Here is a 24,082-nt window from a genome sequence, read left to right on the forward strand (position 1 = left end):
TAACCCACTGGAAAGCTGGGCTGGAGAATCTATTCGGAGGCTGGGCACCCACCCCAGAACCTCCCTCTGCCAGTCCTCCCTGCTCCAAGGCCAGATCTGTTTCTCTGCACAGGGAAAATTCTGAAAGATAACTGAGCCCCAGGCTTGGAGCAGACCCTTCCCTGCTGTAGGTCACACTGCTGGTCAAGGATAAGATAAGCAGAGCAGCTCAGGGCAAAAATAAATCCCTCTTCCCCTGGCCTTCCCAACCAGCTGTGGCCTTGGGCATGATTCGTGGGATCTGGCCACCTCATAACCTATTTTGGAAGGCAAAGGACCCCAAGGCAAGCTCTTGAAACAGCCCACCCTGGACAGAAGCAATGCACCCTATTGGCTTCTGCAGGATTCCCCCCCCCCCCCCCAAAAAAAAAGCATTTTCAGTGCCATCCTCCTTACTGTTCTGGCTGGAACCCCAGCAGCAAAAGCCATGCAGTATCAGAGAGTCAGAGGGCTATCACCTACAAGTACAGATGGTATTAACCAGGGCTGTGAGTATGCAGTTTGATTTTTTTTACCTGTATGAAGGTACAGTTAGATCAGTTCCTGGACCCCCCCCCCCCCCATGGATATAAAAAATTAAATCCGTGGGTTAGGATCCAATAAGGCCTCCATATGTGACTGGAACCTTGTTCCAAGGTCCTAGAGGCCATACACAGCTTCTACAGGTCTTCGAAAGGCTCCCTGATGTGACTGGAGAGTGCCTCCAGTCATGTCCAGGAGCTCATGTTTGGCCTTCCACCACAAGTTTGGAATCTGCGATGAGTTAAATCTGCAGATCCTGAACCTGCAGATTAGGAGTATTTTTCTTTCTCTCTCTAGCAGAGAAGTCAAACACAGTAGCCTCCAGCTGCTGCCTGGTGGGGTGCAAGCCAAAATACTCCCTCTGGTTTCTGTTTCATCCTCCTCCTCCTCCTCCTCCTGCTGTAAGCGCAGAGCAGGTCTTACTTCTGAAGGAACCTAGGTAAGATTGAGCACTTGGGATTTTATACACACACACACACATGTGGAAAATCAGTTGAAAACCCGTAGCTGATCTATTTGCTGACATTCAGCTGCTTTGCGGGGACCAGGTTCTTGGCAAGTCTCACAAGCAGTGCCACAGTCACCTTTTTTCAAAAGAGGAGAACTGAGGGAAAGAGGCAAGGTAGTGACAGGGATCGGCCAACCCAGGCTCAGACAGCGGCCCAGGAGCATCAAAATATCCACGGCCCTGTCTGATGCTTGAGTCGAGAACCATGGGAGTAGCATGGGCTATGGATGCAAGCCAGAGTCCTTCACAGAGGTTGACTGTCCATCACCACCTATTTGTGGTGCCTGTCCCATTGCTGCGTCACTGATGCACTGATGGGACAGTGATGGCTGTAAAAAAGAAAGACAGTGTGGGTCAAGACAACCCACCACAGGGCACTCTGCTGCCTTGCCTCCTGGCCATCAGGTAGGTGGGGTCCTAGCCCATCCATTGGGAGCCCCTGCATAGGGCTTTTGCTCTGCAGCCCTCCACAGCCTGGCACTGACATTGGGAAATGAGGGGAAGGAAGACCAGGGAGGGCAGCAGAAGAAAAATGGCCAAATTCAGATCTCATAATGGTCACAACAAGAGGTCAGCCAGAACAGCCATTGGCCAAGGGTTCATGCACATCAGAAGGTCCACCTGGCTGGGCTATTTTCTGAACTGTTAGTACTGAGGTAGAGACAGTGTCCAAATGCACCAATGAGGGGGCCTGGGGCAAGGTCTGCCTCAAGGCTGCCATCGAGCAGTGCTGGCCTGAGGTTATTTCTGGCTTTGGGGATGATGAAGGCTTCCGCCATGCCCGATCTCGTCTGATCTCGGAAGCTAAGCAGGGTCAGGCCTGGTTAGTACTTGGATGGGAGACCGCCTGGGAATACAGGGTGCTGTAGGCTTCTACCATAGTCTTTCGAGATTGAAGGTTACCAACCAACAACCAACCGACTTGACCCACAAACCTGACATGTAATCTGCCAAACAGCTTCAGCCCTTGCCTGCTCCTAGCCTCCAGAATGCCTTCTCCCTCCCTGACCTCCTTAAATGCTTTGGGGCCCTGTTGTTAAAAAGGACCCCAGGCTCTACCGCTGTTTTGAGCGGTCTTGAAAACCCTGGATAAACCAAAAGGAATTGTTTATGTACACACACACACACAGACTTATAAGTGTGCCCCAAGCTGGATGTTGCTTGTCTCCAGGTCCACAAGAAAAAAGCTGCATTGGCAGCAGAGGGGCTTCTGCTTCTAAGCTGCCAATTCACCCTGAGCCGTTTTCTCCCCCTCCCCTCCTCCAATTTTGAGGCTTCCATTGCCATCTGTGAGACATCTCCGACAGCCGGGCTCCCCTTCCAGGCGCACAAACACACACTCCTCTGCCCATCTCACAATACTTTGGTGCAAGGGCTGCGCAGTGAGACAAAGAGGAAACGCAGCCTTGGAAGTCAACAGCATGTGTGATCTGGCGGCAAAGAAAGAAAGGGCGATTCTGGGCTGTGGGCAGCCCAGGTTCTTGGATATCAAGTGAACCAGAATCCCAACAGCCATGGTCCGCGACAGCACCAAGAAGTGGTGAGGGTTTCTGACCGGCTTGCCTGTCCATCCTGCAGATCCTGTGATGGTGTATCCCAGCTCCTAACTGGTAAGGGAGCCCAGCAAGGTGGGGATGTCCCACTTTCAGTTCCATGCCTAAGGCAACCCTGAGAAGGCAAAGAAAAAGGAGAGGTTCCAGGGGGCCTCCAGGCCGGGGGTCAGGAGGGAGCCTGTGCCGTGGGCCGAGCTGGCGAGGGAGCTGATGTCAGGTTGGAGTGTGCGTTGGTCGTGATGGTGAAGTCACTTGGCTGCAGGGAAGAATGTAGAAAAGAGATGTGAGTGAGTCAGCCAGGTAGCTGGAAGGTCAAGAAGTCCAATGGGCAATGGGCACAGAGAGAAGAGGCCATCCCAGGTCAAGGAGATTCCACAATGGCCAAGAATGCCCATCGTGCCTCTACTGAGAACTAAGGGGCGAGGACGGGGGGCATCGGATCTTGGGTCTATCAGGGCATGTGATAGGGCTCTCTGGCTGATCTGCCCCATCAGTGCAGAAGCTGAATTAGAAAATCTAGAGTTGCATGGTGACTCTAGTTTTTTCTTAACTCCATGTGAAAGTGGGCATTCAGAGAATGGTGAAAGCAACAGGGGCTGGGGAATTTTGGTGGAATCACTGGAGACCCCAAGTTTCAGGCTATTGGGTACTGCACAGGCCAGCAGTGGCTTGATCCTGTGGTGATCCAGCCAAACCTCTGCTTTGGAAACCTACATGGGTGGAAAGGCAGGATACAAAGGCTTCTGGATGAAGAAAGGAATATTTTTTGGCAAAAACTGCCTGAGTATTTTTCTTCATGAGGGCTAGAACCTTTGGCTCTCTTTTACAAACGGGAGTCTGTAGGAACCACCCCAAGTTGGCAATAAAAGCCCAAAGCAGGTATGATGCATGTTGATGAATGGCAGCAGTCCACTGAAGGGCGTAAAGGTGGAGATGGGCAGTTAGTTAGCAAGAAAGGGACACGCTCCCAGGGAACACGAAGGGCTGGGCCTTACGTTCCGTCGGAAGAGCCTCTGCAGCAGGCTTCGTTTGGGGGGGTCCGGGAGCTGCTTCCAGTCCAGGTCTGGGGAGCGGATGCCATTTGGTCCAAAGACATTCAGATCTTTAAAGCACTCGGTCTCGATCATCTGGAGAGCAGAGACAAGATGACGCAACTAGCGATGAGCGCACTCCCATCGCACACTTACAGCCCACAGTAGCACAAACCAGACCCCTTAAACCTTGAGACGATAAAAGCACTGTTTATAGTCATTGAATTACAACCTCTGGGTTCTTAAGGTAGCCTTTTTCTGAATGTCAGTTACAAGGGAGTGGCAATAGGATACAGGTACCTTGTTGACTTGGTTGGCAACCTTCAGTCTCGAAAGACTATGGTATAAGCCTACAGCACCTGGTATTCCCAGGCGGTCTCCCATCCAAGTACTAACCAGGCCTGACCCTGCTTAGCTTCCAAGATCAGACAAGATCAGGAGATAGTGTTCAGTATAGGGAGATGGTTGGCAACCTTCAGTCTCGAAAGACTATGGTATAAGCCTACAGCACCCGGTATTCCCAGGCAGTCTCCCATCCAAGTACTAACCAGGACTGACCCTGCTTAGCTTCCCAGATCAGACGAGATCGGGAGATAGTGTTCAGTATAGGGAGATGGTTGGCAACCTTCAGTCTCGAAAGACTATGGTATAAGCCTACAGCACCCGGTATTCCCAGGCAGTCTCCCATCCAAGTACTAACCAGGACTGACCCTGCTTAGCTTCCCAGATCAGACGAGATCGGGAGATAGTGTTCAGTATAGGGAGATGGTTGGCAACCTTCAGTCTCGAAAGACTATGGTATAAGCCTACAGCACCCGGTATTCCCAGGCAGTCTCCCATCCAAGTACTAACCAGGACTGACCCTGCTTAGCTTCCCAGATCAGACGAGATCGGGAGATAGTGTTCAGTATAGGGAGATGGTTGGCAACCTTCAGTCTCGAAAGACTATGGTATAAGCCTACAGCACCCGGTATTCCCAGGCAGTCTCCCATCCAAGTACTAACCAGGACTGACCCTGCTTAGCTTCCGAGATCACAGTATAAGCCTACAGCACCCGGTATCCCCAGGCGGTCTCCCATCCAAGTACTAACCAGGCCTGACCCTGCTTAGCTTCCGAGATCAGACAAGATCAGGAGATAGTGTTCAGTATAGGGAGATGGTTGGCAACCTCCAGTCTCGAAAGACTATGATATAAGCCTACAGCACCCAGTATTCCCCGCGGTCTCCCATCCAAGTACTAACCAGGCCTGACCCTGCTTAGCTTTCGAGATCAGATGAGATTGGGCATGTGCAGGGCTGTGTGCTCCCAAAGGCATCTTGGGGGGAGGGGGTTGTAATGTGCAGATCCCTTTAAGGTCTTAGCTTGGCTTTGTTTTCCTTAGGTTGCAGTTATTCATGCACTAGCTGGGGAAAGTACATGAACATGTGAATGTATGCTTCTCTACCAAACATTTCAATTGTCTCCCTGTAGATCTAGACTTGGGTTTTAATGGGTTTAATAAATTGGAATATTGTGTTAACTTGTGCTTGTTCTTTGTCTTTTGTATGAAGAAACTGAACGCTCCTTACCCCATCTAGCCCTTTTCTTCTTTCCTTTGGCCGGAACCACCCAACAGGGAAAGAAGCCTAAGGTCAGTGAACACGGGAATGGGGCCACTGTGAGATACAGGAAGCTGGGCTAGATGGGCCCTTGGCCTGATCTAGCAGGGCTTAGTTTCTTAAGCCGGGGGCTGCTGAATGAAACAGCGTCTGCTGAGAAAGGGAGAAAGGAACCAAGTCATTCCCTTCCCTTGGACTTATCTTCTAAGTTCTCTTGGGGCAGCATTCTCCACTGCAGAGCTGGAATCCCTGCCTGCAACCAGATCAACAAAGATTATCATGAGGGTCCAAGGTCATGGACTTAACTGTTGTGATTGTGAGTTTACCTGTTCCAAATATTCAGAGGAGACCTGTCCACAAAGGACCTTTCAGCCGGAGAGTACAAGGGCTCTCCAAGAGCTCTCTGGCCAAGAAGCTTGGCCCCATAAGCCATACTTCTGCTGCTGAGTGAAGCTGCAACTGCCACCACTAATTTGAAGGGGTCTACTGGAGGGGTGTGAGTGAATGAATGTAGCATAGTGGTGAAAATACTGAGCTAGAATTAGGACTTCCCCAGTTCAGGTCTCACTTCCACCAAGAACTCACTAGATGGCGTTAGACCTGCCACTCCCTCTTCAGTCTCAGTGTTCTTCATCTGCAATGTGGGGATAATTATACTTGCTTAACTTATGGCAGGGGTCAGCAACATATGCAAAATGGGCCAGATCCAGTCCAACAGCCAAAGTCATAAGAACATAAGAAGAGCCCTGCTGGATCAGACCAAAGGCCCATCTAGTCCAGCTTCCTGTATCTCACAGTGGCCCATCAGATGCTTCAGGGAGCACACACGACAGCAAGATACCTGCACCCTGTTGCCACTCTTTTGCAACTTTCTAAAATCAGGAGTAGACACATGGCTTTTAACTTGCAATGGATTTCTCCTCCAGAAATCCATCCAATCCCCTTTAAAGGCATCTAGATGAGATACCATCACAACATCCTGTGGCAAAGAGTTCCACAGACTAATAAAATGCAGGGTAAAGAAATATTTTTGTTTGTCTGTTCTAACTCTCCCAATACTCAATTTTAGTGGATGTCCCCTGGTTCTGGTGTTGTGTGAGAGGGAAAAGAACACCCCTCTATCCACCTGCCGCATAATTTTGTACATCTCAAACATGCCTCCCTCCCCCCCCAACAATATCTTTTTTCTAGACTGAATCCAGCCCACATGGAGTTCCACTATTCCCCGTCAGGCACATTGCAACTTGGGTGGCTCTACACAGGCCATGTGTTTGGCAACCCAGAAGTTCGGCGGTGACATCATGATCTCACCATGGAATGACTGGCCCCTTTAAAGGAAAAGGTGGCTGACCTTACAGGGCTGCAGTAAAGATTACTCCACATGCTCAAAAAGCACTATGGAAGAGCCACACTTTCCAAAGGGCCCTTTTAGCTTGGCCAAAGCAAATGCTTCTAGTGGGTTCTACTGGCTGGGAACCTCTAATCGCAGCTGCTGTTCAAACCGTGGTGGCCTAAGCCGCTAAACAAAATGGTGGACGCAACACTGTGGCGAGCCATTGGTTGAAGGCTAGGAAACAAACTGCTGAATCCCAACGGCCCCCGAAATTCTCACCTCATTCTGCCAGGGGATCGGGACACTGCCTGTGGCAAATTTGGCATAGAAGTCGTTGTCAGTTTGGTCCAGGTTGACACCCTTCACCGTGGAGAACTGCTCAATGTCCAACACGTCTTTGCAGTACACGGCCCGAGGCTGTGGGAGAGATGGAGACCCCATCAGACTTGCATCACCGGGCCCTGCGCATCAAGAGACATACGGCCCAGCCAAAGAAGCATTTTCTGCTGCGGTGAATCTCCATAAATTCTTCAACAAGGAAACAACAAAGGACAACATGTGTCCTCTGCATGTGCAGACATTTTGCATTGTTTATTTGGCTTCAGAGGCAGATAATTCTAAACTCTTTAGGGTCTGGGGAAGTAAGGACTGGGCCATGAAATGGAAAGACTGGAAGCAGGGAGATAGGTGAGGCGTAGGGACAACGTTCAGGAAGGAGCAAGATAAGGGTAGGACAAGGAGTCAAAAAAAGTACCCATTCCCCAGGCTACCAACTAAGTGGAAAGCACTGCCCACCCATTCTCTGGCAGAAGCTCTGGTGGCTCTGGCAGAAGCTCTGGTGAAATCTCAGTTCACCAGACAACACTTGTGCATTCTTACGCATACCTCTACAAGCATAAGTTTTGAATCTTGCTTTAAGAAAATCACACAGGCAGGCAGGCAGACTGAGAGATGGCCTTTTACCAAGTCAAATCATTGATCCATTTGGCTCAGCCTTGTCTACACTGATTGGATGTGGCTCTCCAAGGCTGCAGGATCAGGAATCTTTTATCATCCTACCTAGAGATCCCAGATCCAATCTCAGGCACCTCCCACAAGCAGTTTACCACCGAGTTACAAAGAACTATGGTTTCAACAGTACAAAAGGCTGTGACTGTCACTGAACCTCCATCCTGGGGGTCTTGGGCTGCCCAAATCCTTCTGCTTCCTCACACTTGTCAGTCTCCTCCTGGATTCCGCTTCATCCAAGCTTCCAGCAGATGTATGACCCCCTACACTCACACAACCATCCCCTGGAGACTATGTTGGCATCCTTCAGTCTTGGTAGACTATGGTATTGCGCTATGAATAGTGGTTCTGGAACAGAGTGCTCTCTCCAGGGCGCGAAGCCTGGGTAAAGTAGGTATGGAGGATAGGCTGTTACCCATGCAGCAAATCCCCCCTCTCCACATCGCTGAAATGGTCCAATGGAAAGACAGAAGCCAATACGGTTGGTTCCAGCGACGTCGCAGGAGTTGCCAGAACGTGACTGTGTTCAGCCATGAACTGCCTAAGGGACTCCGGCTCCGGATTTTGCCTGAAGCCTTTTCCATAACTGGATGTAGCCACAAGGCAGTGGAGGTTTGGGATCAGAGTTTTCCTTTTCTCAGATGAGCTGCCTTCCCAGGCTAACGAGCCCCATCTACCCGGTGGCTAGTCGCCTCTTACGACTATTACAGCCAAACTATGGGCCTATTCTTATCCTCCAGGCCCTAGGGGTTGACAAACAGTGCCATTTGGGGATCTCCATTTGGGGATCCTTCATTTTCTTGTCTTCCTGTAGCCCACTCCCCCCCGTCATCAGCATTCCACGCAGCACGTGCCACCAGCCCAACGACCCTCTGCGGCCACGCCCCTTGCATGTTGCTTGGAGAATGTGTGGGACAAGCACAGGGAGTGAGGTCCTGCCAGACCCCAACCTCCATCTTTTCGGCATGGAGGGAGGTGAGATCATCCAGTGGGAGTGTGCCTGCTTTCCATGTGGGAAGTCCCAGGCTCAGTCCCTGGAATCCCACGTTGGAACTATCTGGCTCCTGTGCTTTGCAGAGTTTTCAACTAGGATCCCACATAGCTTCTGTTCTAAACCACTGTAAAAGCGCACAGAGGTTGGGAAGTAGAACTCATGAGCACATTCTGTGCAAAAGCCTTGGATGAAAAGGGCTTGCGTGAAAAGGACCATGCTTCGTTCCAGATGTTTTGCAACTTACATCTGGCACAAAGGAGGGCTTCATGATCCCAGCTTCCAGGCGCTTGAAATTGATCGTCTTGAAGAACGGGTGCAATGTCACTTGGACTGCTCCATCTGCTTTGCATCCCAGCCGCTGCTTGGGGTCTTTGGTCAGGAGCTGGGGGTGGAAAAAGGGAGCCAGTATCAACCAAAATGCCCTTCCCTTCCAGAGGCCCTAATCATAATAATACAGGTATTTCTATACCGCCTTTCTTGGTCCTCAGATTTCTCCTTAGACTTTATTCAAGGCGGTTTACATAGGCAGGCAATTCAAATCCCCGTAGGGATTTTTACAATTTGAAAGAAGGTTTCTATCTTTCAAGAAACCACAACATTCAGATGTTTCTTCCTTGATCTGGTTTCATATTCTGGCCTCCATCCTCCCACGCTCAGAGCAGATGGAATAGCTCGGCTCAGCTTGTCAGCTGCTTCAAGGTCGCACGGTGCCGGTGGCCTCGAACTGGCGACCTTCGGATGTTATCTTCAGGCAAATGGAGGCTCAACCCTCTAGACCAGACCTCCTGCCCAGTTCATTCCCCATACCTAGAATTCCCCTCATCCAATCTCACACATACTGCTGATGGAAATGGGCAAATGTTTGTGGAAACCTGATCCGAGCAAACCGAAGGGCTTAGCCCTTTGATTTTTGACCCCGCAGCCCTTGAGAACCAAGGCCAGGCAGATGTCTTAAGAACCAACCACTGTTCAACCCAGCCCAGGTCACATCCCTCAGAATTACAGAGAACCTTTCGTGACAAGCTTCACAGACTGAGAGGAAATGGCAGAACAGAGTGTTTCTTACAAAAACAGCTCACCTTGATAAGTCATCTCCTGGATGACCGCAGAGTGAGCCCCCCAGAGGGCTTCACTTACCTGGGCAATTCGGACCCTCTCACAGCATCCAACAGAGCTTGGAAAGGGCTTTTAAACAGTACTTCCTCCAGAGCCTCCAGAGGGCTTTTAAACAGTACTTCCGGTTTTCGTCGGAAGAAGTGATGTTTAAGGGCCCTCCAAAGTCTCAGAAGGTTTTCTGAGCGCTCCTGGATACCACATGGAAGCTTTGCTGCCCAGTACCACATGGCCGCCTGGATCTACCAACAGGGACCCCACTGCTCCGTTCCCCCTACCAGTCTTGTTTTCCCTGCTTGCTTCCGCCCCCCCGCCCGGCCACACACCACTCACCGCCTTGCAAATGGCTTTGGCATCTTCAGAGAATTTGTCTGAGTACTGCTCCTGCTCCTCTTGTACCCGCTTCTCCACCTCCTCCCGCTTCACCCTCTCTTTGCGGGCACGGAAAGGTGACTGGCCCTCAATCATCTCGTAGATGAGACAGCCCAGTCCCCACCAGTCGGGGCTGAAGGCGTAGCGCTCATTGTTGATCACTTCAGGAGCTGGGGAAGGGAGAATGGAGGAATGCCGTCAGGGGCTGTGTATATATCAAGATGCTGCCTAAGAAGTCCAGAACAAACCCCACAGAATGTCATATCAGGAATTCAGCTTCTTTAGATTGTCAGCATTCATCCTTCCAAATCAAGTTTCTAGCCCTTATGGCTCTGAGGGCAGCCTACTATGAGCAATGCCTAATGGATTCTCAGAAGCCAAACATAAGGTTTTTGGTGGTCAGAAGAGGGACTTCGGTGCTCTGAATGGTTGGCAACCTTCAGTCTCGAAAGACTATGGTAGAAGCCTACAGCACCTGGTATTCCCAGGCGGTCTCCCATCCAAGTACTAACCAGGCCTGACCCTGCTTAGCTTCCGAGATCAGACGAGATCGGGCATGTGCAGGGTCACAGTTGCTACAGATATCTCCTTGCCTTTCCCCATGACCAGGGATAACAGAGTACATTATGCAAATATCCTGAATCTGTATAATTCATGCGGCTCACAATCCAGCTCTTTTCATTTTGGTACAAAATTTGAGCACCACTGGACACAGCCTCTTGGTTAAAAAAAATGACAACATAGTACACACACAGCCCAGATGCAACAGTCACCCATTTATTGCCCACAGTATCCTGAACAGGGCCGACCCATTCAGAAGTCCAGCTTAGAAAGTCGCCTCAGGTAGGGGATGGGCAGGTCTGCTGCCAGCCTCTGCGGCTCTTCTTCCTGTAGTGCCATACCCTCCTTTCTTTTCAAATCCAGAGACTGGGAATGGGGGGGGAAGGAGTGCCAGAGGCAGGTGGTAAGTAAGGGGAAGGGCAGTAGCATTTGGTGCACTGCCTCAAATGCCAGGAGGCCTTTGGCAGACCCCTGGCCTGCCTGGAGATTAACTGGAAGCTCCAGTTAAATGGTGCATGGAGAATGAAAACCAGTTTCATTCATTTTCACCAATGAAAACCTTGGATGAAAATTTCATCCAAGGGTCCGTAGTGGTTAAGCCGGGAACCTTTGGGAGCAATTGTGAAGAGCAGGGCCTATCAGTAACAGAAATGAAGGGACAAGCCCCTTTCCACCTGCAAAATGTATTTTTCAAACTGCTGCTGTCTAGCCTAGTGGTTCCCAAACCTTTTAGCATCAGCACCCACTTTTTAAAACAATACTCTATCAGGGCCTACCCCAGATTTACCAGACTTTTTAAAAAGGAGATCTAGAAACAACATTTTATTTATAAGCAATAATAACCAGAAAAAGACCCTGAAGCATTTATCTCCCTCTATTTACACGTGCTTGCAAACTTCAGGAGCTGAGTTCCTTGCAGGGCAATTAGCAGCTGCCTTGCAAACTGCAGGAGCCGAGCTCTTTGCAGGTCATTGTTGCAGGATACTGTAGGATACTTTGCAGGATACTGTAGCTCATTGGCAGCTACAGTATCAGATTTTTCAACAGCCTCAGGGCTTGAGGCAATTAGTTATCTGATCTTTCCGTCACCCTTTGGAGACCCACCAAAAATCAAGTCGTGGCCCACCAGTGGGTCCCGACCCACAGTTTTGAGAACCACTGGCCTAGCCAGCTGCCCACCCTCAGCCACATGCAGTGACAGCAAAGACAATGACGCGCAGGCCACATTTCCTTCTGCTGTGAATAGTTGTTTCTAAGCCCTACATCACTGCCAAATCATTTCCATGCTCCCTGATCCCAGTGCTTTTCGCACAAATTTCCCTGACCCTATACAGTTAGGCTGCATTCCAGCCGTAATTGGGAGGCTGTGCTGCAAGCTTCCCACCCAGCAGTACCGGGCCCAGCTCTAAGCCAGTCGCACAGCTGGTTCTCCAAGACATACCCATATACCCGACGGTTCCTACACGGCCACGGATGGTCTCGCCTTCTGGGATCTTGATGGCTAGGCCCAGGTCTGAGATTCGGATGTGACCTATGGGGAAGAAGGAGAAAGACAGAGCTGATGAAAGTTGAGCAAAGGGGAAGGGCAGGTCCCATCATCGGTCATATCAGGTGATGTTTTGGAGAGGTGCTGTAGCCGGCATTCCCACGCAGCTTGGAGTTCAGCTGAACTGGAAGTCGGCAGTGGCATAATGATGTCATCAATGAATGCTGGGAAGATGCCAGCACACTGTAAAGGGGAGGGCTGCTCCACTCAGCAGCACAGTTTTTAAGGGGAACACTGGCTGTAGCTGAATGGTACAATCTATGTCCTGCATGCACAAGGACCCATGCTCCGTCCCTGAAATCTCCAGCTTATAGGATCTCCAGCCTGAAACCATGGAGGCAATACTGGGCTAAAGGAACCCAGGGCCTGATTCAGATGTTCACCCACAAAGGCACAAGCACTGGGATACACAGGTGTGTGCTTACCTTCCGCAAAGTGGCACTCTCATTTCCCGTGTCTTTCCCCTCCTGTTCATACACATGCACTGGTATAATGGGAACAAACCAGAGCATGGTGTGAACAAACCAGAGCACACAGTGTGTGCTTACCTCCCGCAAAGAGGCACTCTAATTTGCCTGGGATGCTTGCCTGGGATGTTGGAAGCTCCTGGGGTCGTTCTTGATGAGCATACCTACTCCCTAGCATACCTACTCCCTAGACCAGGGGTGTCAAACATAAGGCCAGTGGGCTGGATGCATCTCCCCAGAATCTCTTTGTATGGCCCCCATGATAACTGGGCTGTCCCAGCAGCACTGTTCCTGCTGAGGCTTTGGGAAGGAGAGATGGAAAGAGGACTCAAAAGGCAAGGAACAGTATGGGTTTAGGGGAAGACCAAGAGGAATGAGAGAAGGAGACCCTGCTGAGGTGCTGGGAGAGCCCAGTTATCAGGAGGGCTGCCCTTTCAGCAGCGCCAGTTCTTCCAAGATATCACTTCATAAACCACCTCTCAGCTTCTAAGCTGCGAAGTGATGCTGCGGCAGAAGTGGCGCTGCTGAAAGGGCGTCCAGCATGATAATTGGGCTCTCCCAATGCTTAAAAAAATCTGATCAAGATTTGCACGTTTTCTCTTCTGTCATTAACAGTTAATAAGTTTCTTGGTGAGAGCAGAATGCCTATCATCTGCTTAATGACATCATTTCCCAACTAATGATGTCACTTCTGGCCCTCTACAGGCTGCATGAATACTATTCAGCCCACTATATAAAACAGATTTGACACCCCTGCGCTACACCCTTTATTATATTTGCAGCTAAACTTAAGTACACACACATGAAATAATGACCTATTTTCCCCCACTGACCTAGGCAGCCTTCCCAACCTTTCCTCTGTTGTCTCTTGCACCTATTTTAAATTGTGAGCCTACTGATGCAGGGGTCCTGCCTTCTCTTCTATTGTACAATGCCATGCACATTGATGGGGAAGTATTGGTTGGTTGGCAACCTTCAGTCTCGAAAGACTATGGTATAAGCCTACAGCACCTGGTATTCCCAGGCGGTCTCCCATCCAAGTACTAACCAGGCCCGACCCTGCTTAGCTTCCGAGATCATGGTATAAGCCTACAGCACCTGGTATTCCCAGGCAGTCTCCCATCCAAGTACTAACCAGGCCTGACCCTGCTTAGCTTCCGAGATCATGGTATAAGCCTACAGCACCTGGTATTCCCAGGCGGTCTCCCATCCAAGTACTAACCAGGCCCGACCCTGCTTAGCTGCCGAGATCATGGTATAAGCCTACAGCACCTGGTATTCCCAGGCGGTCTCCCATCCAAGAACTAACCAAGCCTGACCCTGCTTAGCTTCGGAGATCAGACAAGATCAGGAGATAGTGTTCAGTATAGTATTAAAAAGCGCAATTCTTCGGCCTTTGCATTTTTTTAAGCCAAGCAAGTTAGCAACATGGGGCTCAGAGTCCCAGGGAAAGAGTGTTCCCCACTCATTGCATGTGCCTCCCGCCCCAGTATCTATCACTCACCATCGTCATCAAGAAGGATGTTCTCTGGCTTCAGGTCCCTGCAGGGGAGACACAGACACAACCCCAAATGAGAACCCCAGCCGAGCTCCCAATGGTTCAAATCCCCTCCAAGTACATGGAATTTTTTTCATCAGGCACCTTCAGACAGGAGCACCCCAAAGCCAACATGATGGGTTCCGACTATTTCACACAGATCAGAGGGAGAACCTTCGTCTGGATTGCACCTTTCCAGTTTGTGAATGAATGAATGTGGAACTCCTTGCCACAGGATGTGGTGCTGGCGTCTAGCCTAGACGCCTTTAAAAGGGGATTGGACAAGTTTCTGGAGGAAAAATCCATTACGGGTTACAAGCCATGATGCATATGCGCAACCTCCTGATTTTAGAGATGGGTTATGTCAGAATGCCAGATGCAAGGGAGGGCACCAGGATGCAGGTCTCTTGTTATCTGGTGTGCTCCCTGGGGCATATGGTGGGCCGCTGTGAGATACAGGAAGCTGGACTAGATGGGCCTATGGCCTGATCCAGTGGGGCTCTTCTTATGTTCTTAAACTACAATTCCCAGGAGGCCTTGCAGGTCTCTTGTTATCTGGTGTGCTCCCTGGGGCATTTGGTGGGCCGCTGTGAGATACAGGAAGCTGGACTAGATGGGCCTATGGCCTGATGCAGTGGGGCTGTTCTTATGTTCTTAACTACAATTCCCAGGAAGCCTTGCAGGTCTCTTGTTATCTGGTGTGCTCCCTGGGGCATTTGGTGGGCCGCTGTGAGATACAGGAAGCTGGACTAGATGGGCCCATGGCCTGATCCAGTGGGGCTGTTCTTATGTTCTTATGAAGGCATTTCACATGGTTGAATGCTCTTCTCCCCCCCCCCCCCAGTCCTGTGCACTTGGGTTAAAGCCCACTAGGAGAGTCCAGTCACCCTGTGTCCCTACTGCCATCATGGAGCAGGCTGGCCACTCTAACAAGTGAGGCCTCTCATCGCCCTGATGTGCCAGGAGGCCAGGCAGGCAGCTGCTCATTGCCCCCTTCCTTCTCACTCCATCCTTCCCCTTCTGCTCTGGAGCTGAAAGGAAGCAAGTGGATGCTCTGGCCGGTGTGTCTCCCCACCACTCTCCTCTCTTGTCCTCTTCCCTCTTTTCAAATATGGCATGGAAGGAGAAGTGGGAAGGAAAGGACGCTGGCACAGAGGAATGGCTCTTTGGCCATGCACCCTGCACTCCACCTGGCAAGGGGGCAGGACTGGGACTGCACAGAGTAATATGCAATAGGGTCTCTCCAGACCCCGTCCTGCAGGCCAGATCCAACGCCCTGCCTTTTTCCTCCCCCATGTGAACACCACTTACCATTCCGCAGGGGAGCTGTCCTTCCCCACTGCCAATCTCCCTCAAATGGAGCTCTGGCCCACAGCTTCTGGGTTCTGTCACCCCAGCACCCTCGGCACCCGGATTTCTGGTGAGGGGTAGCGGGCTGGGTTGGGGGGAGTTCGGCAGCAGAGAAGGGCGACTCCCCTGCAGAACAGTAAGTGCCGGTCGTGCCGGGGATGCTTTTCCCATTGCGCAGCAGTCTCCAGTTTGGAGACTGCTGCTCTAAGCCAGCGATTTTCAACCTGTGTGCACATCAGTGGGCCGTGAAAGATCCACAGGGGTGCCGCAGGAGTTGGAGGGCAGTGGTTGAAAATTGCTGAAAAACTCTTCTGGATTCTGAGACTCTGTTTCTAGGGTTACTATTTGTAGTAATGAATTGTCTGCCTCTCTTCCTCCATTACCCCTGGGGGCTGGGGGATAAGAATAGGCCCTCAGTTTGGCTGTACTTGTCGTAAGAGGCGACTAAACAGCCACCGGGTAGATGGGACTCATTAGCCTGGAAAGGCAGCTCATCTGAGAGAAGGAAAACTCTGATCCCAAACCTCCACTGCCTTGTGGCTACATCCATACGGAAAAGGCTTCAGGAGTCAACCTCGAGGCAAAATCCGGAGCCGGAGTCCCTGAGGCAGTTCATGGCTGAACACTGTCGTTCTGGCAACTCCTGCAACGCCGCTGGAACCAACCGTACTGGCTTCTGCCTTTCCATTGGACCATTTCAGCGATGTGGAGAGGGGGATTTGCTGCATGGGTAACAGTCTATCCTCCATATCTACTTTACCCAGGCTTCGCGCACTGGAGAGGACACTGTTCCAGAACCACTATTCAGAGTGCGATACCATAGTCTTCCAAGACTGAAGGATGCCAACTGATTTTCTTCCTCCATTGACAGGCATTGTGTTCCTACAGTTGCCCTAGAAACAGAGCCGTGGAACCCAAACAAGGCTCCCAGAAGCCTGACAGGAGGCGAAGACCATAGAGATCAGTGTGCCATGCATAAGAAATTGAAATCTGCTGTTTTAAGCCAAGAGTGCAACAAGGAGGACCTCCCACAGGGCTGGCCCAGCCATGAAGCAGGTTGGAAATTTTTGATTCAGGCAACAAAACATGGAGGAGACAGGTCAGCAGGGAAGGGTGGAAGAGGAGGCTTACTTCATTCTTCAACATCTGGCTACGCTGCCACTTCTTCTAGTGGACGCCTTTGCTTCCAATATTCCCTCTGCCGGCCACTACAAGAAGTGACGGTGGAGCTAGATGTGGGAGGTGATGCTCAATGGAGCTCAATACAGAGTGTACCACAGAATGCTGACTGGAGAAATGAACCCAGGAATGGTCATTCACACAGAAATATGCACCCTGGTACAGATACATAGCCTTATGCATCTGGGTACAGCACAGTGGGTGATTTCCATGCTCCTACCTGCTTGGAAATCAAGCGCACTGCTCACCTGTACACAATGCCTTCCTGGTGCAAATGCTCAAGGCCGCAGCAAATCTCTGCGGCGTAGAAGGTGACGCGTTCGTTGTCAAACCCAGGATTGCCCATATTGTAGATGTGGAATTTCAAGTCACCGCCGTTCATGATGGTGAGGACCAAGCAAAGGGCATCCTTGGTTTCATAGGCATAGGCTAAGCTGACCTGTTGGCAGAGAACATAGGAGCTTAAGAGGACCATTGGATCAGAATGAAAGGTCCATCATCCTCTTTCCCACAGTCACCAATCCAGAAACATCCTTCCAAGGAGGTCGCATTTTGCTGTCACAACAAGTAGATCTGTCTCTAGACACATCCTTCTAGACACAACCAAGGAGGTTCCATGTCCAGGAGACCAAACAACTATGAACTGCTTTGATCTCCTCAATGAGGCACTGCTACATTTTTTTAAAAAGCTGCCTTTCGTTGAGTCAGACCCTTGGCACAATAACTTGGTATTGTCTACACTGACCGGCCCCCAACATCTACCTGGAGATGTTCGGGACCGAACCCAGGAACATCTCGATGCAAGGGATGCACTCTGTTACTGACACACTGCCCTATCCCTAGTGGCCACTAGCCAAAGGAAGTCTAAGCCAAGTCCTTACTTCAATTGCAGGACTGGGATCTTAGAAAAACAGGCTTCCTCCACTTGGTGCAGGTGCCCAGTGATGCCATCAGCAAGCCTGGCAGGCCTCTTACTTACCACAAACCGGCTGTTGACCTTCTCCAGGATCTGCTTCTCATTCAGAGCCATGGCCTCCCCTTTCCGCTTCTTGATGCGCTTCTTTTCCAGCTTCTTGCAAGCATACATCTTTCCTGTGGCTCGCACCTGGCATGCGCAAACCTGAGGGAACAAGACAAAGTGAGTCAGACTGGGGAATTGCCCGATAACCAGTGGAAACCCCAACCTGCTCAAATGAGGTCCTGGCACTCACGAAGGACCTGTCTCCCCCCTCCCCCAAATGCTGTCAATGCAGCCAAGGTGTAACCCATTTGGGTCTTCAGAGTACGCTTAATGAAGATTTCTCACCATCTAGTTTAGAGACTGAATAAGGGAAAGATCCCCCTCTGTGTTGCTCCTGATCAGGAGAAACCCACAAGCCTGACAATGTTTTTGACACCACCCCTTCCTTTCCATGTGAGTATAAAGGAGAAAGAGGCTTCTCACAAATCCTCCAAAAGCTATGTATCGGGCATCACAAAAAAGTAAGAGAAGCCAAGCTGGGTCAGGCCAAAGACGCACAAAGGCCAGCATTCTGTTTTTCTGCAGCATTAATTACATGCCACTGGGAGGCCCACAAGCAAAGGCATATCCCCTCTCCACTCACTGTTCCCCTGTAACTGCTATGCAGAGACAAGCTGCCTCTGAACCTGGAGGTAGTAGCTATCAGGTCTGGTGGCCATTGGTAGACTGATCCCGAAGGACACTGCTTAATCCTCCTTTACAGTCAACTTAGCCAGCGGCCGTCATCACCTCTTAAGGAAGCCAATTCCTCAAATGAATGGTGCGCTGTGTGAATATTGCACTTACTCTGCCCTAAATCTCTTGCCAATCTGTTTCTTTGGGTGACCCCAGTTCTACCTCTGCCAGCCCACCTGTGAGGCCGTGCGGTGCAGGCTTCACCAGCAATAGGTTGTGGGGGGAATCCAAGGAGGTGGCAGATTCAGGGTGCCTTTCCACCCAAGCCTGCTGCCTTCCTCCAACCTGCCACCCAATGATCTGCTTTCCGCTTGCTTGAGCGAGAAGCAGGTCACTCTCATCGTTACTGTCCTCCACACATGAAAAGGATCAGGAGTAGGGAAACTACAAGGCAGAGGAAGGGTTAAGGGATCTCCCTAGCACTGTCAATCATGTCCCTTAGCTGTTGCAATTAATTTTTTTTTTTTAAAGGGCTGTTGGGTTATAATTCCAGGATGCCTGCAGCGCAGTTCTCCCGCACCAGCAAATGTTTCAAGCGGCTTTGGGCACTGCCTAATGGAAAAAACCGGAAGCCTGAGTCCCTGGTGCTTCCTGTTAGTTGTGCTACGTATGTAGCTGCTAGGCCCATAACACATGAAAAGACTCATGCAATAGCTAAGGTTGTAATCATTTCCTTCCAGGTGGAGGAATGAAATGAGATCATATTATCCCCATGTTAAAAAAAAAATGCACACACACAACTCAAAATAGAACCAAAGGATGCAAGAGATTGGAGGTCATCTAGTCCAACCCTCTGATCAGTGCAGGAAACTCTTGGAGTCTCCCTGATAAGTGGCTATCTAACCTCTGCCTGAGCACCTCTAGCAGGAGACAGCCAACTGTTGTAGGAAGCAGACTGTTATAGTGCAAGCAGGAAATTCTTCAGCTGGTTAAGAGCAGGGCTTGGAACTTGGGTTAAGTGACTCAGGGCACAAGCCTAACCAGGTCTACTCAGAAGTAAGTCCTATTGTGTTCAATGGGACTTACTCCCAGGAAAGTGAGGTTAGGATTGCAGCCTCAGAGTTGCAAAAACATGTGTTTTCACTGACTTGTGAGGACTCGAGTCACACGTGTCAAAGACTCGGGCAAACACTCAAGTCTGGGGCTACTGACTCAGAAAGTGCCATGGATTTGGACGACTCAAGGCGCCCAGAGACGGCTTGGGGGGTTGCTGCTTGTGTACTCTGATGTTGCGCCACTTCCATGTCGCCCAAAAGGCCTCATGCAGTGATCTGGAAGCCAAGCATTCAGATCTGAGTGAGCAGCAGCAATCAGCAGTAGGGTATGTTATGTTCAGTTAGGAGACAGAGACGGGCTGGGGGTGGAGGGAAATGGTTAATTTTTTTGTTTGGGTTTATGGGTATTGGGCTGCAGATGGGATGGGCAGGGACATCAAGGGAGTAGTTAAAGAGAACTCAGACACACACCTTGGCAGCAGCTCTGTTTTTTTTCTGTGGAGCTGCAGCTGATTTTTTGTTAAAGAAAAGACTCAGGACTCAAGTCTTTTAGAGTCCCCAAAACGCTCTGGGCAACTCAGAAAGTCCGCCCATTAGAACCTGTTTTGGACTTGAATTAAAGGGGGCGGAATCTTGTGACTCGACTCAAGTCAAGCCATGCTGGATTTGCCCACCTCTGATTAACAGATGCAATGATTCACCAAGTAAATACTTGGTAGGCGTTAAGTGTCCAGCTGAGTATCGCCACTGCTGAGCTGAAAACCACCATCAATTCTGGCAGCAGCCCAGGTTGCAGCAGCCCCCTACCTCTCCGAAGCCACCCTTGCCGAGGATCCGGTATTGCCTGAAGGTATCTTTGGTCACCGATTGCCTAAAACAACAAGATCATAAGGCATGTTGAAAGCTGGTTCTTTGGAACAGAGGGGAGGCATAAGAAGCTGCTTGGCCATGTCATGCAACTGGCCCACCTAACTCAACACTGCCCAATGAGAGGCCAGCACTTGAACCTGGCCCTAAACCTGGCATTAAAGCAGAGGCTCTGTCAACAAGCCATGTGCCCTCCAAGGAACTGAGACGTTGAGGGATGGATTCCAGGAATATATGGTGTGGCCTTGCCCAGTGGCATAGCAGCAGGGGTGCAAGGGGTGCAGTCTACCCTGGGTACAAGCCATGAGAAGGCAGTAAAGGGGTGCCAGCATTGCGCCTGCCCCAGTTGTACCAGCCTCAGACATTCTGCAACCTGGTCAGTAGGCGGTGAAGTTGCCACCAAAGAGCAGCGTGCAGCTTGCCGTGGTTGGAGCTGATGCACACCTGCAGGTGCACCTTCACCCGGCATACCACAGCTGGCTTCTCCTCCCTCCAGCATGGAAAGCTTGGCAACCCAGAAGCAACGTGATGATGTCATCATGTCACTGCCAAACTTCTACCTTGCTGAGTTCTGCGCTGAGTGATGCACCCCCATGAACGCCGCTGGCCTTACCTTTCCAGGTATTTCCACTGAAGGAATCTATCAAAATACATGCTGTCCTGGTAGTTGGTGAAAGGGGCTCCGCTCAGGTACTCATGAAGACGGCTGTGCAAGAGATGGAATTTGTTGTTGTTTGTTGTGATTTATTAATTTACATAGCACTATCTAGGTACACGGCACCTTGCAGGGAGTGAGAAAATAAGAGGGCAGTGGGCTATGGGAGGGGGTAGTGACATTGCTAGAGGAGTGTGGGTGGTGCACGAGGCACCCGGGGGGGGCCACTAGTGGCCAAAATTTTTAAAATCTTGGTATCTATTGGGATAACTATCATGTCATATATCATTAAATGCGTAATTTCATGCAGAATGCAATGAAAAAAACTGCGTTGAAATATCACTACCCTATCAAAAGGTAGAGCCAAGAAACCGGTGGGGCAGGGCGAAGGTGCATCACCACGCCCACTGCCCGCGACGCTGCTCAATTCACAATGGAGGTCCACAATGGGGGTGACGTGCTGGCTTCCCGCACCAGGTGACGCAATCCCAAGTGAAGCCACTGGGAGTGGGGACATAAGGGAGGTGGGCAAGGTCACTCTCAAAGTGAGGAGGAGAAGCTTATGTTGGATCCGGGGCCAAAGAGGAAGCCAAGTGAAGACCAGGTTGCCCTTGCCTTGACCCAGGTTGATAGATAGGCTTCCCTAGTGAGAAGCCAACTCCCGGAGCAGACATGGAGGCTCCCCATTCAGACATGTGGTGAGGAGTCTCTCTCAAGATCAAAAGTGTTTGACACCCAGTGAACAGTCTAGGAGCCACACACACACAGTTATTTATTGATTTTTTTTAAAATGTATCCCATCTTTCCTTTGCCAAGGGAAATGCCCAAGGCAGCTTACAAGCTTCCCTTTAAAAAACAAAGCACACAATAAACAAAACAATTAATAAATTAAGAAAAACAGTTGAGGGTTGGCAGCCCAGACCAAGAACTATAAACAAGTTAAATCATACCAGTAGTCTTCAGCCTTTTCATGCCACAATCCCAGTCCATCCATCCATCCAGTATGAGACTGGGAACCCACCGTCGATCTGCCCCCCTGGACCATACCATCTCACCCCTTCCTCTGTCACTGCCCAATCTTCGCCCCCATAATGCTCCTCCAGCACTGCTCACTGTAACCAGATAAGTACCTGAGTAGGACTGGGACACAATCCCCTGGTACCTGAAGGTGGTACACCAGATGCCTCTGTCTTTACCTAGTGGTGCTCTAGTCCAGTGGTCTTCAATCTTTTTTGTACCTGTAAGTTGCCACAACCCCACAACTGAGGCTTCATGATGCCCATTGGGGCCCCGACCCCAAGGTTGGAGAAGACTATCCTATACTGTTACGTTGTTAAAATGAATATATCCAACCGATCAGTAATCTGAGCAGGATATGACTGAAATGTTCGTATAATAGCAGCACACACACACTTAGAACACAAACACTCTCGCACATGGCCACACACATTAATGAAAGGAGTTCCCCCAGCACTGCCCCGCTTGTAATTAACTGATAGGCTCTCTTGTCAAAGTTTAGTGAGAGACCCCTTCCCGCCTCCCTGAAGACCCAACACTTACTGGACACAACTGCTGAAGAGATCTTTGCAGGGGCTTCTCTGCAGGTTCTCTGTACACTGGTTCATAAGGGATTGGCTGATCTCTGCCATGTAGTTCAGGGACTGAAATAAGGAGGGTAACAGCAGCTGTGAGTGACACCTATGGCAACATCATCAGTAGGGAAAAACCCATCTGTCTCACAGCAGTCTAAACCAGTGATTTTCAACCTCTCTCATCTCACGGCACACTGACAAGGCACTCAAATGGTCAAGGCACACCACCAGGTTTTTGACAATTGACAAGGCATACCATGCTGCCAGTGGGGGCTCACATCTCCCATTGGCCCTATGAATAAATGACTTTCCCCCAAATTCCTGTGGCACACCTGTGGACCACTCGTGGCGCACCAGTGTGCCACAGCACAGTGGTTGAAAATGGCTGGTCTAAAGCCAGCTCTGAGACTCCTTTCTTCTCCTCTCCTCACAGTTCCTCTTCTGCTCTGTCTTCCTCTTCCCTTATTTCCAGTTCAGAGAGCTGGAGCAGCAGAGGCTGGCATATCACCGACTGATGGAGGGCAGCACATGACATTTGCCTACACCAGTTTATTTACACACACACACACACACACACACACACACACCCCCCTTGGATTCTAAAATGGAGAGAAATCTTGTGGTACAACCCAGCAACTGTTACCCTGCACGTGCCTGATCTCGTCTGATCTTGGAAGCTAAGCAGGGTCAGGTCTGGTTAGTACTTGGATGGGAGACCACCTGGGAATGCCAGATGCTGTAGGCTTCTACCATAGTCTTTCGAGACTGAAGGTTGCCAACCATAAGCACAAACATGAGTGTACTGTGCACTGATTCACCTGGGCAGGCTGCCATTGTCTAGAAAAGTCCTCGCTGATTTGTTTACTAGCTCAGTCAAAGCTCTCTGAGCACCGTACAATGAAATATGACAGCTCCCTAAGAATGAAATCATGCACACGTTCAAAACTCAGCAGGGGAGCCAGGAAAAAGTTACTGCACAAAACCCACCAACTATCTTTACCTCTGCTTGCCATCCTTCTTTCAAGCATGAACGGAAAGAAAAGGATCACAAGCACTACGCAGGTTCATGACAGAGTGTTAATAACTGTAATGGAGCATGACTGTAATTAATATTTTTAATGAGACAATGTGGAGGATGCACCCCCAGCAAGGGGCAACAAAAAGGAGCATGGAAGGAAGGATATGCTCTGACTCTTGAAAACTTCACATGCAAGTCAACATGGAATTCCATTCCATCCATTGCAACCAACAAGGGGCAGGAGAGCAGGGAGAGCAGGAAGGGGTACATTGCAGGGAAGGCCACTTGTCAGGGAAGCCGTAGCAGATGCCTTCACTGAGTAGAACAGGGGTGTCAAACTCATTTCATACAGTGGGCCAAACAGCATTCGTGATGCCTGCTGAGGGCTGGAAGTGATGTCATTAAGCAGGAAGTGATGTCAATAAGCAGGATCAGAAATAAATACTCACTTAGGAACCCATTAGCTTCCAACGACAGTAGAGAAAACACACAGACCTTGATCATATTTTCAAGATATGGGAAAGCCCAGTTTTCGTGAGGGTTGCCC

General features: G+C 50.2%; 1 protein-coding gene and 2 pseudogenes across 1 annotated transcript in view; 1 reads left to right on the plus strand and 2 right to left on the minus strand.

Moving 5' to 3' along the window:
• Window positions 1-598: 598 nt before the first annotated feature.
• The window catches only part of LOC136662157 (G protein-coupled receptor kinase 5-like), a 79,547-nt gene continuing 56,063 nt past the window's right edge, over window positions 599-24,082 (minus strand). The window contains exons 5-16 of the mRNA XM_066639224.1: window positions 22,486-22,586; window positions 20,884-20,976; window positions 20,211-20,274; window positions 17,692-17,832; window positions 16,961-17,151; window positions 14,151-14,188; window positions 12,075-12,164; window positions 10,034-10,242; window positions 8,832-8,969; window positions 6,865-7,002; window positions 3,618-3,749; window positions 599-2,878 (exon numbers count right to left, since the gene is read on the minus strand). Coding sequence (XP_066495321.1) covers window positions 2,789-2,878; window positions 3,618-3,749; window positions 6,865-7,002; window positions 8,832-8,969; window positions 10,034-10,242; window positions 12,075-12,164; window positions 14,151-14,188; window positions 16,961-17,151; window positions 17,692-17,832; window positions 20,211-20,274; window positions 20,884-20,976; window positions 22,486-22,586 — 1,425 coding nt within the window. The 3' untranslated portion in view covers window positions 599-2,788. The remainder of the gene's footprint in view (window positions 2,879-3,617; window positions 3,750-6,864; window positions 7,003-8,831; window positions 8,970-10,033; window positions 10,243-12,074; window positions 12,165-14,150; window positions 14,189-16,960; window positions 17,152-17,691; window positions 17,833-20,210; window positions 20,275-20,883; window positions 20,977-22,485; window positions 22,587-24,082) is intronic.
• LOC136662595 (5S ribosomal RNA) lies at window positions 10,536-10,655 on the minus strand (annotated as a pseudogene).
• Window positions 23,146-23,262, plus strand: LOC136662742 (5S ribosomal RNA; annotated as a pseudogene).

The sequence above is a fragment of the Tiliqua scincoides genome, chromosome 11 (genome assembly GCF_035046505.1).
Source record: "Tiliqua scincoides isolate rTilSci1 chromosome 11, rTilSci1.hap2, whole genome shotgun sequence".
Taxonomy (NCBI): domain Eukaryota; kingdom Metazoa; phylum Chordata; class Lepidosauria; order Squamata; family Scincidae; genus Tiliqua; species Tiliqua scincoides.